General features: G+C 39.2%; 1 protein-coding gene across 1 annotated transcript in view; it reads left to right on the top strand.

Annotated features, from left to right (window-relative positions):
* The first annotated feature begins 390 nt into the window (after positions 1-390).
* Positions 391-21959, top strand: part of TMEM242 (transmembrane protein 242) — a 47326-nt gene continuing 25757 nt past the window's right edge. The window contains exons 1-3 of the mRNA XM_043963796.1: positions 391-567; positions 1512-1612; positions 11663-11800. Coding sequence (XP_043819731.1) covers positions 480-567; positions 1512-1612; positions 11663-11800 — 327 coding nt within the window. The 5' untranslated portion in view covers positions 391-479. The remainder of the gene's footprint in view (positions 568-1511; positions 1613-11662; positions 11801-21959) is intronic.

Raw genomic sequence — 21959 nt, 5'->3', positions numbered from 1 at the left:
TCATTTATTCATCAATCTATCCAAACATTCATTAATCCATCCACCCATGCATTCACCATCCATCCATCCATCCATCCATCCATGCTGGGAGTTCAACATGTCTTGGGCTCTTTGCTAGGTAGCCAGTGGATTTTAGTATTAAATTCATACAGTGGCTGGATGAACCGAGATCTTTGAGGTCCAAGGCCCTGCTCACAATATATACTAAATCCCATACCAATAGTGTTCTCTCAAGAGAAAGTAGCTTCCAGGCCAGTGCCCCAGCAGAAGTGAGCTAGCTAGTCTGCGCAGGTGTCAACATGGGTGGGGGCGGGCCCAGAGCACGCGGAGTTCGGGCTCCGGAAGGGGAAGGGCGGAACCTTGTAGCCGGCAGCCCTGCTCAGGACCGTATTAAGGTCGCACCGCGCCGGCCCCTTTTTCTCTAGTTTCCTTGTTTCCACCCGGGCTCAGTTGGGCGACGGCTCGGCTTCCTTTCAGCTATGGAGCCTGTGGGCTCCGCGCCGGGAGGGGTTCCCGGGTCTTTGGAGCATCCCGCAGACCCGGACAACCGGCTGTTTCTCGTGAAAGGTGCGCGCAGCAGCTGCGGGTCTCCTGGAGCCTTGAGCTCGGCCCTGGCGCGGCCTTTGCCCCAGGCCCCCGGAGCCGCTATGCTTCTCCCTGGAGGACGAGCGGGTTATGGTTGTGATTGTGGGAGGCGTGGACGGGGGAGGACCCCCTCCCCAGCCTGGAGACCTCAAACCCCCGCTCCCGACCCCCATTTTAGTCCGGCCCTGCCCCTGATGAGGCACCTGTCGGACTCGTGTTTAGAGACTTTTCCATTCTGAGCCTCAGTTTCCTCATATGTAGAAAAACCAGACGATCTAAGGACCCTGCCAGCCAACCCCAAAGCACTGGGTGCTTGGGTGGGGAGCGCTGGGGAGAGGAGCAAGGCTGGCAGGCTGCTCTCCCTGTAATCCCCCAGAGCCACCGCCCAGCACTGACAGTACTCGGGTCTGGGGTGACGAAGGCTCTTTAGATGTATTAATTTATCACATCTTTGTAAGATTCCAAGGCTTACAAAGCTTTCCTTAACTACCCATTGAGGTGGGTACAGGTGCTGCAGCTATTGATGTATCCAGAAGAAGAGACGGACCCAGAGAAATGAAGCAGCTTGCCCAAGGTCAAAGCACTGGGAAATGGCCGTACCTAAATCAGAATCCAAGGCTTCTGACTCCCCATCCAGTGTTCTGTCCATTAAACCTACCTTTATTGCTCTTTTCCGAATGAGCTTAGTTTAATGGGAAGAAAAACAAAGCAAAAAAAAAAACCAACAAACACTTCTTTTCTAACCTTCGGCTTTGCATAAAAGTCATTCATCCTAAACAATTCTAACAACTTTCCATTTTCTCCTTTGCAGGATAGATGATTAAACATTTCGTTGAGGTTTTTATTTTTTTAAATGAGAGTTTCTTTCAAAACTTTTAAGCTCTTTCTGAGGGTCTTAATTTTTTTTTTAATTTACTCTTTGGCAGGTGGAATTTTTCTTGGTACAGTTGCTGCTGCAGGAATGCTGGCTGGTTTTGTTACAACTTTGTCACTGGCTAAAAAGAAAAGCCCTCAATGGTTCAATAAGGTTTGTGATCTGCTAAATTAATTTACACCTATATTATTTTTGGTAAAATTTTACTACACAGAATGAGAATGGAATATGATTTTTATTTTGATGGTGTTTCACATTGATTTAAGAAGTCTTTGAATATATGTATAGAGTCTAACATTCTTTTTTCTTGCTAGTTTTAAAGGCAACAAATACTTATTAAGTATCTACTATGTACCAGACATTCTGCTAAGTGCTTTGCAATTATTATCTCATTTGATTTTTTTTTTCCAGAACAATGAGGGTTAAGTGGCTTGCCCAGGGTCACACAGCTAGTAAGTGTCAAGTGTCTGAGGTTAGATTTGAACTCAGGTCCTCTTGAATCCAGGGCCAGTGCTTTATTCACTGCACTTCCTAACTGCCCCCTCTCATTTGATTTCTAGGTAAAAATACTTTGAAGTTCTTCCTTTTAAAAAAGTATATCCTTTTTCCAAACAGGATTTCAGATGTAAATAGAGAGATGTTTTCTAGATATTTATAGTTAGATGGATTTGGAATTGCTTAAAGGAATAAACTTGAAGTTTATTATTATATATTGATTTCAACTTGGATGAAGGTCTTGAACAGAGAGGCCCAAATTTCTGTCTTTAGCTGTGTGCTACTTAATATTTTTGTTAATGTCTTTCATGAAAACATAGATACACTCATTAAATTTGCAAACGACAGAAAGGGGTAGTTAACACATTGGATGAGAGAGTCTTAGTATCCAAAGAGTTCTTGACAATCTAAGACAGATGGGCTAAATCTAATTTTTAAAAGTTTGGGGGGGGGCAGCTAGGTGGCGCAGTGGATAGAGCAGTGGCCCTGGAGTCAGGAGTACCTGAGTTTAAATCCAGCCTCAGACACTTGACACTTACTAGCTGTGTGACCCTGGGCAAGTCACTTAACCCCAATTGCCTCACCAAAAAAAAAAAGTTTAGTGGAGGTAATTGTATCTGTTTCTCAAATACAAGCTAGGTGAGAAGTGGCTGGACAGCACTGTATGTGAAAAATGATCAGAGGATTTTACTGGATTATCAGCTTAATAGGAAATGACAGTGTCACAAGGCAGCCCCAAAAAGCTTACATGAGCTTAAGATACATTAAGAGAGGCAACATTATGTCCAGAATGAGGGAAATGGTAGTATCACTGCATTTTGCCCTTCGCCTTGGTTAGACTGCATCTGAAGTAGTTCCGTTCTGGATGCCACATTTTCAGAAGACTGCCAAAATGCAAGGTGATCAGAATGGCAAGGGGTTTGGACATCATGAGGACTGGCTGAAGGAACCGGGGATTGGGGGTACCATTAATATTACAACCTGGCAAGAAGAAAACTGGGATGAGGGTGGAGAAAGAGGGCAGAAAGATGACTGACCAGATAATTGAAGGGCTACTGTCCCCTGGAGCTTTTGAACCATAACTGCAATACCCGTGTCTCAACTTTTTCGATATTCCAAGATCTTTGGTTTCATTAGTAAGAGTGAAACCTGTGCTGTAGGCTGAAGCCTCTTTGTACTTCAGTAGATGTTCTTTATCTGTTGCTGTTGTTAAGGGCTAAAATTCTAGCTAGTCTGTCTAAAATATCTAATGAGTGGTCGCCAATAAATTATAAGCTTTAGCAAGAGTTAGACTTTTAAGCATTTATTAAGGAGAAAAAGAATTTGGTAAAGAGAGAGAGAAAGGCCTAGATTCCTATCTATTAAAGGGAGAGCACATTTCTAGCTCCCTTCTCCACCAGAGTCCAGAGGAAAGAGCGTGAGCCCAAGTGCCAGTCTCTTCCTTCCTCCTCCCACTCACCCGCGTCACTTCCTGACGCCAAAGAAGAGACTCCTGGTCTTGCCCTCAAAGACCTTCGCTTCATGGGTGGAACTCTTCTACAGTAAGTCTCCAGCAGGTGGCCTCATTCCAATCGTTACACTGTTGCAAAAAAAAAAATCATATTTTGGTGATGAGCCTGTTAAAGAAGCAAGAAAGTAAGCATTTACCAAGCACCTACCACATGCTGTGTACAGAGAGGAAAGGACTGAGGAGTCTAAAGAGTGTCTAGAAGGGAGTAATAGGGAAAAAAGACTGAGAAGGTAACAAAGAACCAGTTTGGAAGAGCCAGACACGAGAGTTTATAGTTGATCCTAGAGGTAACCGGCAGTCACGGGAATTTGTTGAATAGAAGGGTGATGTGGTCAGAAATGCATTTTAGAAAAATTACTTTAGTGACTGTGATGAAGTTTGCAAAGCACTTTACATATGTTATCTCATTTGATCCTTACAACAACCCTGTGAGGTAGGTGCTGTTATTATCCCCATTTTACAAATAGGGGACTAAGACTGAGAGGCTACACAGTCACACAGATAGTAAGTGATCCTGATTCAGGTCCCCTGGATTTCAGGTCCAGCCCTGAACGATGCCACCAGCTGCACAGGTGCTTATCACCTCCAGGATCAAATATAAAACCCTTGTTTAGCATTTAAAGCTCTTACTAAGCTTGGCCCTTCCATTTTCCCAGTCTCCTTACAGTTGACTCCCATCCATTTACTTTTCACTCAAGCAACAAATGTTTTATTGTACACAGAACTCCATCTCCTGACTCCATGCTTTTTCAAGGACTGTCCCCTATGCCAAGAATGCTCTCTTTATTCACCTCTGCCTACTGGCTTCTCTGGTATTCTTTAAAGACTCAGCTCAAACCCTATGACCTATTATTATAACACTATTACTACTGGACTTGTTTTCTCAAACCAGCTTGCCCTCAAGGATTCAGGGTTCAAATTAGTCTGGGATCCAGACTGACTTTTGTTGTTGTTGTTGTTGTTTTTGGTGAGGCAGTTGGGGTTAAGTGACTTGCCCAAGGTCACACAGCTAGTAAGTGTTAAGTGTCTGAGGTCGGATTTGAACTCAGGTACTTCTGACTCCAGGGCCGGTTCTCTATCCACTGTGCCACCTGGCTGCCCCCAGACTGACTTTTAATGACTTTCAGGTACATGGTGGATTTTGTGAGTTAGTCTGGGAACTTAATCATCATTTATGGTAATTCTATGGGAAGATGTCATGAGTTCGGAGCAACTGACTTCTAAGTAAGCTTTTAAAGCACAGCCCATTCATAAACTGAGGTTATTGTTGTATTTTTTAGGATGGTGCTTAATTCCATTAGATTTTTACCTTTCACAGGGACTTTGAGAGACACTGATGTGGAAATATAAAGGAAAAGCACCAGACTGGAACTGAAGAGACTGGGTTTTCTAGTCCTAACTCTGTAACCAATTCATTTGAGTTGGGGAAATAATGTCCCTGTGCTTCCATTTACTGATCTGTCAGATGGGGATAATTCTCAACTTTGTACTAGATCAGTGGATTTAACTGCTAAAGAATAATTTGCTGTAAGGTTATCTAGGGCAACTAGGTGGCCCAGTGTATAGAGTGAATAGATTCATCTTTCTGAGTTCAAACATGGCCTCACACATTTATTAGCTGTGTGACCCTGGGCAAGTCATTTTACCCTGTTTGTCTCAGTTTCCTCATCTGTAAAATGAGCTGGAGAAGGAAATGGCAACTACTCCAGTATCTTTGCCAAGAAAACCCCTAATGGGCTTATGAAGAGTCAGGTATAACTGAAAAACAACTGAACAACAAGGTTGTGCAGCAGTATCTTTTCATGGATACTAATTCTGATAATTTTCTGATGAGGGTGAATCATTCAAGAAATACATATTTAATAAAATTTTAGATAAGATTGAATTTAAGCAAAGATGGTTAGAAACTACTAAAGGGGTAATTAATTTTTAACTAATTTCTCTCACAAATGTAGAAAGAATATTTTCTTCTATTCTGTGTGACTTTTAATTAAGAAATTAGGAAGGTTGAAAGAGTACATAATAGGTAACAATAAATGTTGATTGATGGAAGGCTTATCTCTTTTCCCACCTATGGATAATAAAAAAATAATATATTAATTAGCTACCTCTGTCTTTACCTAAGACAGGTAGCTGATTAATATATTGCTTTAAGTTTCTTTCATTGACCTGATTGAAAGAGTAACTGATTTTTTAAAGGGCCTTATGTATTTCATATTTGTAACTAGCTTAAATTTTTTAAAATATAGTACATATAAAGGGATGTTTGTTGAAGGAAGATTTTAAAATAAATGGCAACTGTTGTATCAAGAAGATGTGGATTCAAGGGCTACTTCTAACACAAACTAGCTATGTGACCCGGGCAAGGTCCCTTAAGCTGTTAGTTTGTATTGGAGGGATTTTTTTTAATAGTAGAAGCTCACCACATTGAGTCACAGGTTTGAATTTTAAAAACCCTCAATTCTCCAAAATAATTGTTCTAACATAAAGTTGGAAGGGATTTCTGAAGCCATCTATTGCAATGCCTTCATTTTATAGATAAAGAAATTGAGTCTAAGAGAGGTTAAATGACTTGTTTAGTGTCACACTGGTAGTAAGGGGTAAAGGTGGGATTTGAACTCAGCTTCTTTGAGCATCTCAACTCATACTGCGGAGTGGCCAAAGAAAAGAAGACCTATCCCCAAAACTTCCTAAACTCTCAAAGTAGACATTATTAGTTTGTAGAACTGGAAATGGCTGACATCCCAATAATTCCCTAAGTATCTACTTCACTTTTAGGTAAATAAAAGAACCAGATTACTCAGTTTTCTGATATAATCACAGGGTCAATTTAAAAATTCTACATCACTACTTTGTTTTAATTTTTAAAAATTAAACCTTGGGGGCAACTAGGTGGCGCAGTGGATAAAACACCAGCCCTGGATTCAGAAGAACCTGAGTTCAAATCCAGCCTCACACACTTGACACTTACTAGCTGTGTGACCCTGGGCAAGTCACTTAACCCTCATTGCCTCGCAAAACAAACAAACAAAAGACAAAGAGTTTAAGTATTAAGTTAATTTGAATATATTCTGTAGGAAGGAAATTATTAAAAATTTTAGATCTGAGAATTTTTAAATGTAGTTTAGCAGATTTTGACTCTTCTAAAACAAAATTTCCACTTACATTTTTTAGCCATAATTCCAAATGGCTGAAATATTTTATTTTATTTTTTTGTTTGTTTTTGCTTTTTTTGTTTTGTTGAGGGGCAATTGGGGTTAAGTGACTTGCCCAGGGTCACACAGCTAGTAAATGTTAAGTGTCTGAGGCCGGATTTGAACTCAGGTACTCCTGAATCCAGGGCTGGTGCTCTATCCACTGCGCCATCTAGCTGCCCCGATATTTTATTTTTTAAATAAGTTTTCATCTTTTTTATACATGACCATAGTTTCTCCTAGTAATCTTCTCATACCCCCTTCCAGAGAGCATCGCATGTAATAATTCTTTTTGAAAGAACATAAATTTATTATATTTTTTAAAGAAAAAAGGGGGGATTCAGCATAACTGAGCAATACATCAAAAAAAGTCTGAAAATAAATGATACACTTGGTGGTCCTCAGACCTTTGCCAAGGAGTGGGGTGCGAGTATCTTCTCCTATGTCTTCTTTCAAGCCATAGTTCTTTATAATTTTGTGCCATTCGCTTTCGATTTTGTGTATGTGTCGAGTCATTGTGTACATATAGTTTTCTCGGCTCTGCTTACTTTATTATACATTACTTTATGTAGGTCTTTCCATGCTTCTCAGTATTTATTACAATCATCATTTCTGACAGCACTCCATTCACATACCACGGTTTGTTTTGCCATGTCCCAGTCAGTTGGCATCTATTTTGTTTCCAGATCTTTGCTATCACAAAACATGTACTAAAAATATTTAGGGGATGTGGGGACTTTCCTCTCTTATCAGTGGTTTCCTTTGGAGCATAAGCCTAGGTCAAAGGATATGGACATTTTGGCCTCTTTATGGGCATCATTCCAAATTCCTTTCCAAAATAATTGTATGGATTCACAGCTCCATGAATAATGGACCAATGTGCCTGTCTTCTAACAACTTCTCCAACATTGACCATTGCCCCCTTCTGCCATCTTTGCAAATTGACAGGGAGGGGAGTGATTTACATTTCTCTTATCATTAGTAATTTGGAGCATTTGGTTGTAGACACTTTGGAGTTCTTTTGAGAACTGTTTATATCCTTTGACCATTTATTGGGGAATAGTTTTTGTTCATAGATTTACATGTAATATATTTGTTGTTTTTCTATCTTGGTTACCAAACCTTTATCAGAGAAGTCTGATACAAAGTTTCCCCCTCTCCCCCATTCAACCTAGATGTATTAATAACTTGCCATTTTTATCCTAAGTGTAGATTGATCCCCAGATACTTTATGTATTTGTTAGTTACTTGGAATAGAATTTCTCTATTATTGACTCTTAGATTTTGTTATTATGTAGAAATGCATTTGATTTTGTAAGGAAGGAAATAAGCATTTATTAAGCACCTACCACGTCCTAGTCACTGTTATATATGCTTTACGAATGTTTCATTTTATCCTTACAACAACCCTGTGAGGTAGGTGCTACTATATAACCCTAGGAAACTGAGACAAACATGAGGCAGAGGTTGAATGACTTGTCTAGGGTCACACAGCTAGTACATATCTGAGGTAGGATTAGATTCAGGTCTTTCTGATTCAGTATGCTATTCACTGTACCTTCTAGCACCTAGGTTTATTTTATAGCCTGTAACTTTGCCGAGGCTGTTAAAGATATCATTTATCTTTACTGATTCTCTGGAATTTTCCAAGTATATACCATCATATCATCTGCAGAAAGGGGTAGTTTTATCTCTTTACCTATGTTTACAACTTTGATATCTTTCTCTTATCTTATTGCTCCTGGTAGGACTATATCAAATAATCATGAGAAAAATAGGCATTCTTACTTTACTCCTGTATTTATTGGGAAAGGTTATAGTGTATTTCTATTGCATGTGATGCCTGATTTTGGTTTTAGATAGATACTTTTGGTAATATTTTTTTCAAAAAGTGCCCTCCTTTACTTGTTAGGTTTTTAGTATAACTAAGTGTGGTATTTTGTCAAAGACTTTTTTTATTTGTTTGTTTGTTTTTTTTGCGGGGCAATGGGGGTTAAGTGACTTGCCCGGGGTCACACAGCCAGTAAGTATCAAGTATCTGAGGCAGGATTTGAACTCAGGTACTCCTGAATCCAGGGCCAGTGCTTTATCCACTGCTAGCCGCCCCCTCAAAGACTTTTTATATGTATTGAGCTAATTGTGGTTTTGAATGATTTTGTTTCTAATATGATTAATTGTGTTGATTGTTTTCCTAAAGTTGAACCATCCTTGTATCCATAGTATAAATCCAATTTGGTCCCAATGAATTATTTCTTGCATAAATTGCTGTTAGGATTTTATTTCAACTTTCTATTGCTGTTCGGTAGATCACCAACAGATGGACTATATTCTCTAAATCATTACTTTGTTTATTGTTTTCACTATTTCAGAGCAATTTTTCTGAATGATTTCTTGAAGTTTGGTATTCAGGTTTTAATTTTTATAGTGTTACTTTACATTTTTTTTTCTTTTTTGTCAGTAGACTTTTCAAATCTATGAAGAACTAGATGGAGGATTTTTTTTCTTTGCATTTCTAACACTTTGCACACTGCCTGACATAAAGTTGGTACTTGATAAATGCTCATTTATTTCTTAATTGTATAAGGAATGCTGGATTTGTTATGTAAGTTTTAAAAATAATTTTATACATATGCATACATATGTATATGCATCTTCATTTTATCCACACAGTAACAAAATTTCTCTGGTTTCCTTAATGATTTTTAAATATTTGTCACTACCTACTAACCCTCATTTCTTTTTTTCTTTACTCTATCACCTCTCTTCCATATTTTTTTTTTCTGGAAGGCCTCTACTCCTTGGAATCGTTTGGCATCCTTTCTTCAAGTTCAATATTTTTGTTTTTAGAATTTTTACCTATACTTTTTAAGTTTTGTTTCATTTTTCCTTCTGCCTCTGCATTTTTGTATTTCTGTTCTGTTGCCTTTTAAAAAAAATAATTGAATGCTATGGAGCATGCCTCTCTGTCTTTCCTAAATTCTTTAGTCTCTGACTAGACTTGCTAGGGCTCTAATTTCTGTCCTTTACATTATCACTTAATTTTTTGATTTCTCTTCTAAATTGTTCTGTAGGTTGTTAGAGTTGGTTCATTGTTTAAGGAAGTCTTATGGAACTGATTGTGCTACCTTCCTCCTCAAGAGATTTTGACTCATTTTCCTTTGTGATGAAGTAGTTTTCCATTGAAACTGTTCTTTTGGGAGGAGCTAGGTGGCACAATGGATAAAACACTGGCCCTGGATTCAAGAGAACCTGAGTTCAAATCCAGCCAGTGGGCAAGTCACTTAACTTTCATTGCCAGGCCCCCTCCCCCCCAAAAAAAGGGGGGGAAAAAAGAAACTTCTTTTTCTGAAGGTCTGTTCATTTTTTGTCCTTAGTCAGCTTTTTTCTTTAGCAATCCCTTTTCTGTGATATAGTTTCTAAAAGTTTTCTGAGTGCCAGTCCTTTTTCTTCTTAAAGCCCTGTGCTGTTGTGCCATTCCTCCAGTCCTTCTAGTTCTTTGTTATCTCATAACAAGGATGGATAAAGTCCCTGTCTCTTAGCAGGTATGGATGACTAGTTGGGACATTACTTGAGGAGTCTCTGAGTGGCCTATTCTTCACCTTCTGTGTAAACTGATTGCCTTTCATCAACCCCTTAGCTGGTCCTCTAGGGACTGATTATGAAGGGGTGAAGAGAAGGTCCCCTGAGGACACTGGCAAGAAGAGAGTTTCCAAAGCCTCCTCTCTTCTACAGCTGCCTCTTTCCTCTTTGCTGTATTCAGGGCTGCTAGGGCTAGCATACGGTCTTTACGAGAGGGCTTAAATCCAGCGTCCTTGCCTTAAATCACAGTCGCCAGTTAGGTTAGTTTTAGTGCCAACATTACGATAATACACACGACTACAAAAAGTTTCAAATAAGACAATTATTAATGCAAAGATGCTAAATGTTTGAAAAACAAAGACATCTTTTCCCTTTATGTGAAGCTGAGTGTCTGGGTGTATGAGAAGAGGAGGGTGGGTAGGAGGGCCAAGAGTTTGGGGATGGTAAATTGGTCTTCAGTGATTGTTTCTTTAATAATTAACCTTGAGGGCCAGACATGATTTTATATGCCTGCAATCCTTGCTACCGGGGAAGTCAACATTGACAGATACTTGAGCTCAGGAAATCTGAGCTGCAGTAGGGATAAAACCCAACAGCTGTCTGTCTGTACCAGGTTCGGCAGCAGTGTGGAGTGTGGTAAAGGAAAAGAGGAGGAGGAACCGAACTGCCTGGGGAGGATTGAACCCTCTCAGCCTGGAAAAGGAGCAGGTCAGACCTTCCTTCTAGATTAATGGGATTGGCCAGTGCACAAGTGGGCAGGGCACTTCTAGCCTGGGCAAGATAGGGAGGCCCAGTTAAAAACAACAGCAACAACCACCACCTCCTTGTTACCTTGTGGGATTCTTTGACTTGACCTCTTTTAGCTAGGTGGCTTAGTAGATAGAAGGTTGGACTTGGAGTAAGGAATTCATGAGTTTAATCCCAGCACAGACCCTAGCTGTGTGACTCTAGAGAACTCAGCATCACTCAGCTCTAGTTTATTCATCTCTATGGTGGGGATAATAATAGCACCTACCTCAAAAAGTTGTTGTGAGGGTTAAATGAGATAACATATGTAAAACACTTCACAAACCTTAAGGTGCCTTGTAATTGCTACCTATTGTTATATTACTTAGTTTAGTGGGTGGAAAACTGTCTCTGGAATAACCTCTCACTAGGCCATTTTCCCAGGCGGCATAGTAGATAGAGCACTAGACTTAGAGTCAGAAAGACCTAAATTTGAATTCTGGGTCAGATGCTTATTAGCTGTGTGACTTTGGACAAGTTACTTAATTTCTCTAAAACTTACTTTCCTCATCTGTAAAACATATTCAGTGGCCTCTGAGACCTCTAATAGCTAAGTCTATAATCCTGTGATTCTTACTCCTCATCTCTTTTCATTCTTTCTGACTCACATAGTTCTTACTTTTCTGTTTTTGTTTCCAGGGAATTACTGCCACAGCTGCTTTACCAGAGAGTGGTTCTTCTCTTGCCTTGCGAGCATTGGGTTGGGGCTCACTTTATGCATGGTGTGGAGTTGGTGTAATCAGTTTTGCAGTCTGGAAAGCTTTAGGAGTTCACAGTGTAAGTACCATCACTATTTCTCCAACCTAAATTTTAGCATGCATATTCACCATATCTTCTGAAGATTTGGGGAAACTGAGCTAAGGTTACCCTTTTCCCTCTAACACATTTATACACAGAACCCACTGAATGCTTTAAAAAGTAGTGCTGAAGAACTTGGCTAATTCCTCACTAATGTTCATTGCACATTAAACTTATATGACAGTGATTTAAATAATTGAGCATATAACATGATAAAGTAACCTCTTTTAAAATTTTAGTTGAGTTAAACGACCTGAGTTCCAGTCTTATCTCTGACTCTGTGTAATCCTGTGATCTTGGGCGAGCTGCTTAACCTCCCTAGGCCTCAGTTTCTTTATCTGTAAAATAAGGTACTATATATGAAGAGTTCTTAACCTTTTTTCGTTTGTCATGTGTGAAGGCCAGAATTAATATATGGAGAGTTAATTGAGTGGCTTACCATAATATTGGGGGCCCGGAAATAATGAGGAACCTCTAGGTCCAAAGCTGCCTTTTTAGATGTTTCTCCCAGGCCAATAAGAAAGGAGCCTAACAGCCTCTTTTTCACAAGCGAATCAGATTTTATTAATGGGAATGAAATAAACAGCAAAGGTGAAATTAATAAAAATCAAAGATAAAGGAATAGGGAAAAAAAGAAATACGGATAATCCTGTTAGCTCTAACCTAAGTCTATGCAATCCCCAGCTTGCTTCCAGTTCAGCTAATTCAAAAGAAAGCAGAGCTTTTATGTTAACTCACCACCTGGGGCGTCTGCTCCTGCTGCTCGCACCACCGGAAAATGGAGACTCCAGAAGAGACTGAGACTCCCCTCAGCAAGCACGTAATCTTCCTCCCCCCAAAGGGGAGGTCCTTCAAAACTGCCTGTGGAGAGTGGTTTCTCCTGCTGACATCAGCAGCACACGTCACTTCAGGGCAGGCCAGGTGTAGCCCCTCCCAATGAGTCAGCCAAATTCCAATAATCTTACCACACATGGACCCTTTTGGCAATCTGGTAAAGCCTCTGGACTCTTTCTCAGAATAATGTTTTTAAGTAATTGAAGGAAATGCTTTCAATTTCTGTTAAAAGTTAGGGAAAATATAGGTGTAATTGTCCCCCCTTTTGGGGTAGCTAGATGGTGCAGTGGTTAAAGCACCGGCCCTGGATTCAGGAGGACCTGAGTTCAAATCCGGCCTCAGACACTTAACACTTACTAGTTGTGTGACCCTGGGCAAGTCACTTAACCCCCATTGCCTCACAAAAAAAAAAAAAGAAAAGAAAAGAAAAGAAAGGTGTAATTTTCCCCCCTTTCAAGTTCACAGACTCCCCAGAAATTCAAGACCCCCTGGACTAAATGAATTTTCATATCTCTCCCAGTTATAAAATTCTCCGAAGTATGCCACTTGGTTTTAGATTTCACAAGCATACTTTAAAAGTATATTAAGTGGGGCAGCTAGATGGCACAGTGGATAAAGTACCAGTCCTGGATTCAGGAGTACCTGAGTTCAAATCTGGTCTCAGACACTTGCCTCCTTACTGGCTATGTGACTCTGGGCAAGTCACTTAACCCTCATTGCCCCACCAAAAAAAAAGTATGTTAAGACATTTTAAAATCATTGAAAAATTCCACATTATTTAATGATCTTTAAGACACACAATTTACTTATTTGATAAATCAGTGTAAGGAGATGCAAAAAGTTGTGTTGTTTTTTTAAAAATAAGTAGAAAGAATTTCATAGTTATTCCTTCATGGAAAAATACTCTTGGGGCAGCTAGGTGGCACAGTGGATAAAGCACTGGCCCTGGATTCCGGAGGACGTGAATTCAAATCCAGCCTCAGACACTTGACATTCACTTACTAGCTATGTGACCCTGGGCAAGTCACGTAACCCTTATTGCTCCATCCCACCCCCAAGAATATATATATACATATATATTCTTGAATTTTCTGAAGTTTGAATTTTGGATCAAAAAAGTAAAGAATTCTAGATGTAGCTATAGCAGTGTTTCAATAGTTTTCTCTAAAAATAATAATATATGCAAATTATATGTATTTATGAGTAAAAGTAATGAAGTGGCAATATGATTGTCATAATTCATCTTTTCTTCAAACATTGCTAAAAAGAAAAATCTCCCCCAAAAGCCATATCGTTATAAAATTGCCTAAGTCCTTCCATGAGTACATACTCCTTATTATAGATGCTTTTAATTTAGTTTAAGATAGGGTAAACATTTCAAAGTTGATGGCCTGCCCCCTCAATCCTTCCCCTCACTATAATAATTGAAACCAGTATTTTTATTTTTAGAGATTGTGTGATTCTGGATAAGTCACAGCCTCTGGAGATCTTAGTTTTTTCATCTGTAAAATGAGTAAGTCAGGCTAGGATGTTCCTGAGTTCCCCCAGAGTCCCCCAATAATTGTGTGAGGTTCCTAAATTACCATTCTCCCTCTTGAATCCATCTTTTATAGCACTGCTGGAATAGTCTTTGTTAGACACAGATTTGATCATTTTATTCCTCACCTCAAAAATATTTAGAGCCTCACTTGCCTACTGGGTAAAGTTCAAGCTCTCATCCTTGGCATTCAAGATCCTTGACAATTTAGTATCAGCCTCATCTTATATCTCTTATTATTTTGCCCTCTCTGTACCTCAAGTTCCAATTCTTTGTGTTGTTCTTCCTGCCTGGAATATCCTCCCTCTCTTTGTTGAATTATTCTTTACCCTGTAAAGTCCAACTCATATGTCACCTCCTCTATGAAACCTTCTCTGACCTTGGTTTGTAACAACTTTCTCTCTTGAAGCTTAAATAACACTTTGTTTACAACTCTTTAATGCTTTTATGATAGGGCTATCAGCTATTAATATTAGCTATTCTTTAAACATCAGTTTGTTTGCTTATTCCTCTCCCCTTTCCAAATGAATAGAAATACATCAAATAATCCATTAACCAAAGTCAGTTACTGCAGACCAGTTCCTGTTACAGAACTTCTTAGAAGCTGAGAAAAGATGTACAACTCTGCACTGGGAGTAAGGAAGACCTGGATTAAAATCTTACTTCTGATATCTATTAGCTGGGTGACCCTAGGCAGGTCATTTAACCTCTCTAACCTTGTTTTTCCCATCCCCCAAATGAGGACAATTATTTCTATGGGATTTTACCTTACAGGGTTGTAAGAATCAAACAAGATGGTATATGTCAAGCACTTCACTCACTTTAAAACAGCATATTTTATTTATGTGTGTGTGTGTGTGTGTGTGTGCATGTGTATGTACACATGCATATGTCTGTATGTTGTTAAAGCAGACAGTAAGATTTATGTCTGTGATAACTTATAGTCTGAGACTCCCAGAACAATGATCATAAATACACCCAGAGGTAGTGTGGTGTAATGGATAGAAAGCTGGACCTGGAGTCATGAAGATCTGGGTGCAAATCCTGCCTCTCTTCACTCCTGCTGTATTCGTCTGGGCTATCACTCAACCTCCATTGCTCCTGGCAGCTTTCTAAGAATGGAAGATGTAGAACAGGTGCTGATCCGCTTCCTCAGAGAGTTCTCTGTATCAGTAAAATCTTGAATGCACTCAAGAAATAGACATGTTTATCAGCACAGTTATTTGTTCAGTCTCTTCTGGAGTCCTTCTTCATGCCTGCTCTTCATCCTTTAACTGTTATCCTTCCCAGGCTCTAGTCTCATCTTCCTCTCTGACCTTTTCATCTGTCTCCTTACCCTCATTATACTTCATTTTGCTTTTTGACCTCTTGCCTTCCCTGTGCTCATTTTCTTTCTACTCCATGCTGAGCTACCCACCCTTGCTGTTGCTCTTTTTCTGTCCCATGATTTCCAACTCCTGAACTCAGGTCCTTTCTGTCTTCATTTAACTTTCCTATTCTATGTTCACTTTTGTGCAACACTTCCTTAGTACATCCTCCTGTGGCCTCTGGTGTACTTTATCTTTTATCTTTCTTTCTTCCTTCTGCTTGTCCATATTCCTTCCTTGTTTTGTCCCTGGTGGTTCCTGTGAGCCCAGCACTTTTTGAGCTATTGCTCTAGCTTTGGCCAAATTCCTTATCTGGGCATGCTCATGAGGTCCCTACTCTACATTCTTGGAGATATCAAACTAAGGGATTATAGAGAGAGATATGGTCCCTGAATTTCAAGAATGTAAGTTGCTGTGATACTATTTCGGCAGCCCCCCTCATATGCTAGTTAGCCTCATTTGATCAGAATGTCTTTGATCACAAAGAGTGACAGTATTCTCGAAGATGTGGTAGCTAACATGCTACCTTAAAGCGTTATGAACACAAGCTATACAGGCAAATCTATCAAACTCCTCTTTATATATGGAGTAGTGAAAATGCACCTGCAGCTCCATTTCTACCCTTTCTGATGTGTACAAGTGGCCAAATGAAAACCCATCTTGGCCAAAAATATCAGCAAAGCCCCTGGAACTCAGAGTTCCATGGACAGAAGTAATTCCAGGCACATAAAGTAACTGGGATTAGTCCCAGACTTAATAAAGGAATTAATAAAGGTCTGACTTTGTTTTATTTTGTTTTCACAAGAGAATAATTTATTTGGCTAGAATAGCCAGTTCTAATGATCTTTCTAGTCAGTTGATACATTTCATTATAAAAAATTTTAAAGCATTAATCTAAAGAATTGTCATTCTTTAGTCTTTGCTTAATGTAAACAGAATTATAAGGGTAAAGGCTTGCCAAAATGGTTGTCAGTTATTCATTTGAGATTCTCCTTGCTTAGCAGTTTTATTATATAGTGCAAATCTTTCTGAAGGTCATGGTAGCTCCTACTTTTGTTCTACTATCCTCTCAGTTTCACACTTTGAGTATAAAATGAATCTGTGAATAGTCTGAGCACTTGCATTAGAAAGTAAGGGGAAAAGAAAAAAAAGTAAGAAATACCTAGAAACACCAGTTGCTGTTTTTTAAAACAATTACTCAAAGATGATTTGAAGGTTAATTCATATCAAACTAGAATGACTAATAAAATAAGTTTTAATATCCTTTGCTGTCACATTGGCAGTATAAGGAGCATCTCTTTTAAAACCATCAAATGTTTTATCTACATAGTCTTGTATAGTAGAAGGGACCATGGTTAATCTGAGCAAATCTATCACCTTATTTGGCAGGGGTTCTTATCTTGAGGTCTATAAACTTGTTTAAAAATATTTTAATAACTATTTCAATATATTTGGTTTCTTTTATAATATGTTTTAAAAAATTTTTTGTATTTAAAAACATTTCTGAGAAGGCCTTTGTAAGACCCCTAAAGGGGATCTGTGACAGAAAAACACAACAGTTAAGAACCTCTGATATACAGGAATCCTCAATTTGTGGTCTGAATACTTCCCAGTAATGAGGAACTTACCATCTCTCATAAGGCACCTTAATACATTTTTGGATAACTCTAATTGTTAGAAAGATCTTCATTTTATAGAACTAAAATCTGTCTTCCTGCAACATCTACTAGTTTTTTCCCTTGGAACTACATAGAAAAAAGTATCCTCTTTTTGGTGTACATATTTGTATCTGCACAAGTTCTAGGATGTGAACTCCTTGAGGATATTGATTTTTCTCTTTGTATCTCTAATGCCCTGCAAGCATGCCTGGAACATTGAAAGGACCCAATATATGCCTGTTAATCAATTAAATCACCCTGTTCATGGTCAGGTACCATTTGTAAAACATAAGGTACTATTAAAAAAGTTAGCTTACTCCTCACTATTTTTCCATTTTTCCATTCAAGCTCTGTCCTCCTGTCTTTCATCTCTCCACTCCTACTTGGTTTATATCTTCTCAAGAAGTCAAGCAGTGCAGTGCAATGATTTAAAAACACAAATGGTGTCCACTTTAATTTCTGTGCACTTAATACATTACTTTTGTCAATAAGTACTTTCCCATTCACTCCCAGTAACAGTAATGTCAATAGCAGTCCTGCCCCATTTAATGCAATGAACTGAGAATTTTTATTTTTAGTGAAGATGATACAGTATATTTTCACCATTGCTTTTTGGCAGTATGGTTCAGTGCCTAAAATTTAATTCAGAATAACACCACTGTATAGCAGCAAATTATAATGAAATAAATATTGGGTATCATAACAAACATCCTTTGGTTTTTGTTTTCATTTTTAAAAAAATCTCTCCTTCCCACTATCTCCCTCCAGTGCCTTATTGAGCAATTTTTTAAAAAAATTGAAAAATAAAGACCTAAATACATAGCTGTATTCTCAAATTGACCATGTCTGAAATGTATCTCTGTTAGGTGAATGGTGTTTTTCATCTTTATTCTTTTGGATTTGTGATTTATCATGTTGATAAGAGTTTTAAAGTCTTTCAAAGTTGTAAATTGTTCTCCTAGTTCTGCTCACTTCCCTGTGCATCATTTCATAAGTCTTTTCAGTTTCTTCTGAAATTGTATATTTTATCATTTCTTATGACACAATAATATTCCATTACATTCATAAACCACAATTTGTTTAGCTATTGTTGGCCATTTGCATTAGTTTACCCATTATTCCTTAATAGAAATCCCCTTAGTTTGAAATTTTTGTCTATCATGAAAAGAGTTGCTATAAATATTTTTGCACAGAGATCTTTTTCTCTCATCTTTGGTTTCTTTGGGGTATACACCTAGTAGTGCTATAGATGGGTCCCAGGGGATGCTTAGTTTGGTAACTTTCTGGACATAGTTCCAGATTGCTTTCTAGAATGGTTGTACCAATTCACAGGCCCATCACAGCCCCTTCAGCATTTTCATTTTCCTACTTTGTCATCTTTGACAATCTCATGGGTGTTAGGTGTACTCTAGGTTTTTAACTGAGTTTTCTTCCTCCTGAGATCTTTTTAGTTTTACTCCTTTTTTCTTATATTCCTCTTTTGCTCAGTTTCTGACTCCCTACTTTCTGAAGGTATTCCTGCCGGGCCTAGACCTCAAAGCTGTCTCAGCCCTCTCTCATGTTGGGGAGTTTATTTTCTGCCAGCCTCAGTTCCTGCCGTAAGAACCTTGGGGGGCGGGGAGGGCGGAACAGAAATGGTCCCAACTGGATGCTAATTCTCTTTCTTTTGAGACTTGGAGTATAGCTCCACCCTCATGCATGCTGGTCCCTTGTCTGAGTGCATTTTGTCTTTTGTTCTTTGAGCTCTGTATCCCCTGGCAGAGCAGGCTTCTGCTTTTCTATATTAACCAGAGTGGAGATGTGGTGCTTGTTTTCACAGGATGGTGGGGTAGGGCATAAGCAGGTGGTGCTGACAGAAACCAAAGCAACAGTGGGGAAATTTCTGAGCAGATCCCAGAGCACAGGCCAGTAGGTTGGGCTTTGTGGCCTGCTTGAGCATGGGGGCTTGTGGTGAGGCTTGCCGAGTAAGCAAGTAAAGGAAGAACTTTCTCTGCTGTCATAAGGTAGTTACCTTGTTAGGTTTCTTTCTTTCTTTTTTTTTGTTTTTTGCAGGGCAATGGGGGTTAAGTGACTTGCCCAGGGTCACACAGCTAGTAAGTGTCAAGTGTCTAAGGCCAGATTTGAACTCAGGTCCTCCTGAATCCAGGGCTGGTGCTCTATCCACTGTGCCACCTAGCTGCCCCCCTTGTTAGGTTTCTTAATGTCTTGACCTGTGGAGACAATTGTAATTGCTTTTCCTCTATCACGTACTTCCTCTTTTGGAGGAGTGGTTGTAAGTCAGTGAGCATTGTAGAAAAGGTCTAGTCTTTCATCCTTTTGGTCACATAACCTGCACAATACTTTGTCATTGGATCTGTGATATCATATATATGCAGACTACTGGCAGGGCAGGTGAAAACCCATCCATGCTCTCTCCTCCTGTGCAACTGTTGTCCTTATTCTCTAAGTTCTCCTCAGGAGAGCCATCCAGAGTGTACAGGCAGAATTGTTTAGGTCTCATTTTTGATCCACGTGACCAGCCCACTTTATTTTCTAGTCTTACATTTCTCTAATGACACACCTTTTATGTTACTTTTCTCGTGTGGTTCTTTCCTAGTAATCATAGAGTGAGAGAATTTAAACTTCAATTCTCTTTCCACACACATATGTGGAAATCAGTGGGCTTCAAGTTTCTAGCTTTTGCCCAAGAGGGTATTTATATATGTGTATATGGTAACTATGATACTAGAAAGAAGGAGATGGGGCAGCTAGGTGGCACAGTGGATAAAGCACCGGCCCTGGATTCAAGAGGACCCGAGTTCAACTTAATAGCTGTGTGATCCTGGGCAAGTCATTTAACCCTCACTGCCCCACAAAAAAAAAAAAAAAGAAGAGAGATAGTTGTCTGTGATCAAACTTTATGAACACTTAACACTTTCTTAGAAAAAAAACCAATCCCTATGAATAAGGAAAACATATTTAGTTAGAAATAGGACATCTCTATGTATACAAGGGAAGATTGAGAATTGAGGCACTCTGGAGAGTAATTCACACAGTAAACCTAATTATATTACAATGTGAAACTGCTGACTTCAGGTAGTAATGTAGATCTAGCTCAAGGAAAAGTGCCATCTGATGACTGACCTGGAGAGCACTTAGTTTAAAAAAAAAAAAAAGTTTACTCTCACTATCTTAAACCACAGTGACATCTGCTGGCCAAAAAAGGAAGTAAGCACATTTCTTCAAATTCTTTAAGACTCCCTTTTCCAGTTCTTTTTCCGTTTTGGCTTTGCTTTCTAATTTTTCTTAACCCTTATGGATGTTTCTTTCAATGGTATACAGATATTTTTATTTCATTTTTTAGTCACTTATTTTAACAAGAACTAGTGGAAACTATAAATCCGATCCTGTTTTCATTTACACTTTGTAAAAACTCCTTGAAACAATTAGTCTGCAGTTAGTAAGCATTTAGTGGGTACCTACTATATGCTAAGCATTTGGGATACAAAAGGGGGCAGCTAGCCAAGAATTTTGTGCAAATTGTGGACAGAATAAATAGGTAATAATCAACAGAAGGAAGGTACTAGAAACAAGAGGGTTTGGAAAAGGCTTCATTTAGAAGGTGGGATTTTATTGTAACTTGAAAAAAGCTGGGGAAATCAAGAGGCAGTGATGAGGAGGAAGACTGTTTCAGGCATGGAGGACAGTCAGAGAAAAATGCCTGGAGCCAAGAGATGAAAGTCTTGTTTGTGGAATAGCCTGCGGTCCAGTGTCACTGGATGGAAAGTACATGTTGGGGAGTAGGGTGTAAGAAGACTGAAAGTGGAGGGGTTGGGGGCAAGGTTATAAAGAGTTTTCAACACCCACAGTAGGGTGGTGCCAAGATCAGATCTGGGCTTTAGGAAAATCACTGAATTGGGGGATAGACCAGAGTAGGGAGAGGTTTGTGTTAGGCTGACCCACCAACAGGTTCTTGCAGCAGGCTAGGCAGGAGGTGATGAGGGCCTGCAGCAGGATGGTGGCAGTGTCAGAGGAGAGAAGGAAACATATTTGAGGGTTTTTGCAGAGGTGAAATTGACAGGATTTGGCAACAAATTGGGCATGGGAGTGAGAGACAGTGAGGAGTTGAATAGGAAGCCTAGGTTGTGAGCCTGGAGAGTGGGAGGATGTGGTGGTGCCCTTGACAGTAACAGGGAAGTTTGGAAGTGGGAAGGTTTAGGGGGAAAGATGATGAGGTCTGTTTTGGATGTATTGAGTTTAAGATGTCTGCTGGCCATCTAGCTCAAGTACAAGTACAGTTAGTACAGGTGAGAAAGCTGAGGTACACAGGGGTGCAGCATGTTCACATTCACACAGCTAGTTAGTGGCAGGGCTGAAACTCTAAATCTATGCCCTTTCTGCTTTTACCCCATGGCTATGTCCAAGAATGTCTTCTCATAGGAACTGTTTTAAAACAATTTATCGGTTACATTTCATTTAAAAAAGCTTTTAAATCGGCTAAAGTGAAATCCACAGATTTTTATGAATGATGCTGTCTAAGTGCAATCTCAGTAACATTTCAGTTGGCTCTTTTGCCATCAAGGTGTTAGAGTAGATGTAGCTCCATGAAGGCATAGACTATGGTTGTAGCTTCATATTTTTTCAGCTATACCCACAGCTTTGATATAAGTGTTTCCTTTTATGCCAATTTTAGTACATTGTCCACAGTTAGTGACACTTGAAAATATTTCTGGAGTAGTTTGCATTTGTTTATTCAGCTGTCT

This window comes from Dromiciops gliroides, chromosome 4, assembly GCF_019393635.1.
Source record: "Dromiciops gliroides isolate mDroGli1 chromosome 4, mDroGli1.pri, whole genome shotgun sequence".
Taxonomy (NCBI): domain Eukaryota; kingdom Metazoa; phylum Chordata; class Mammalia; order Microbiotheria; family Microbiotheriidae; genus Dromiciops; species Dromiciops gliroides.
Note: the sequence above shows the minus strand (reverse complement) of the source record. Positions and strands in the feature narration are given on the sequence as shown.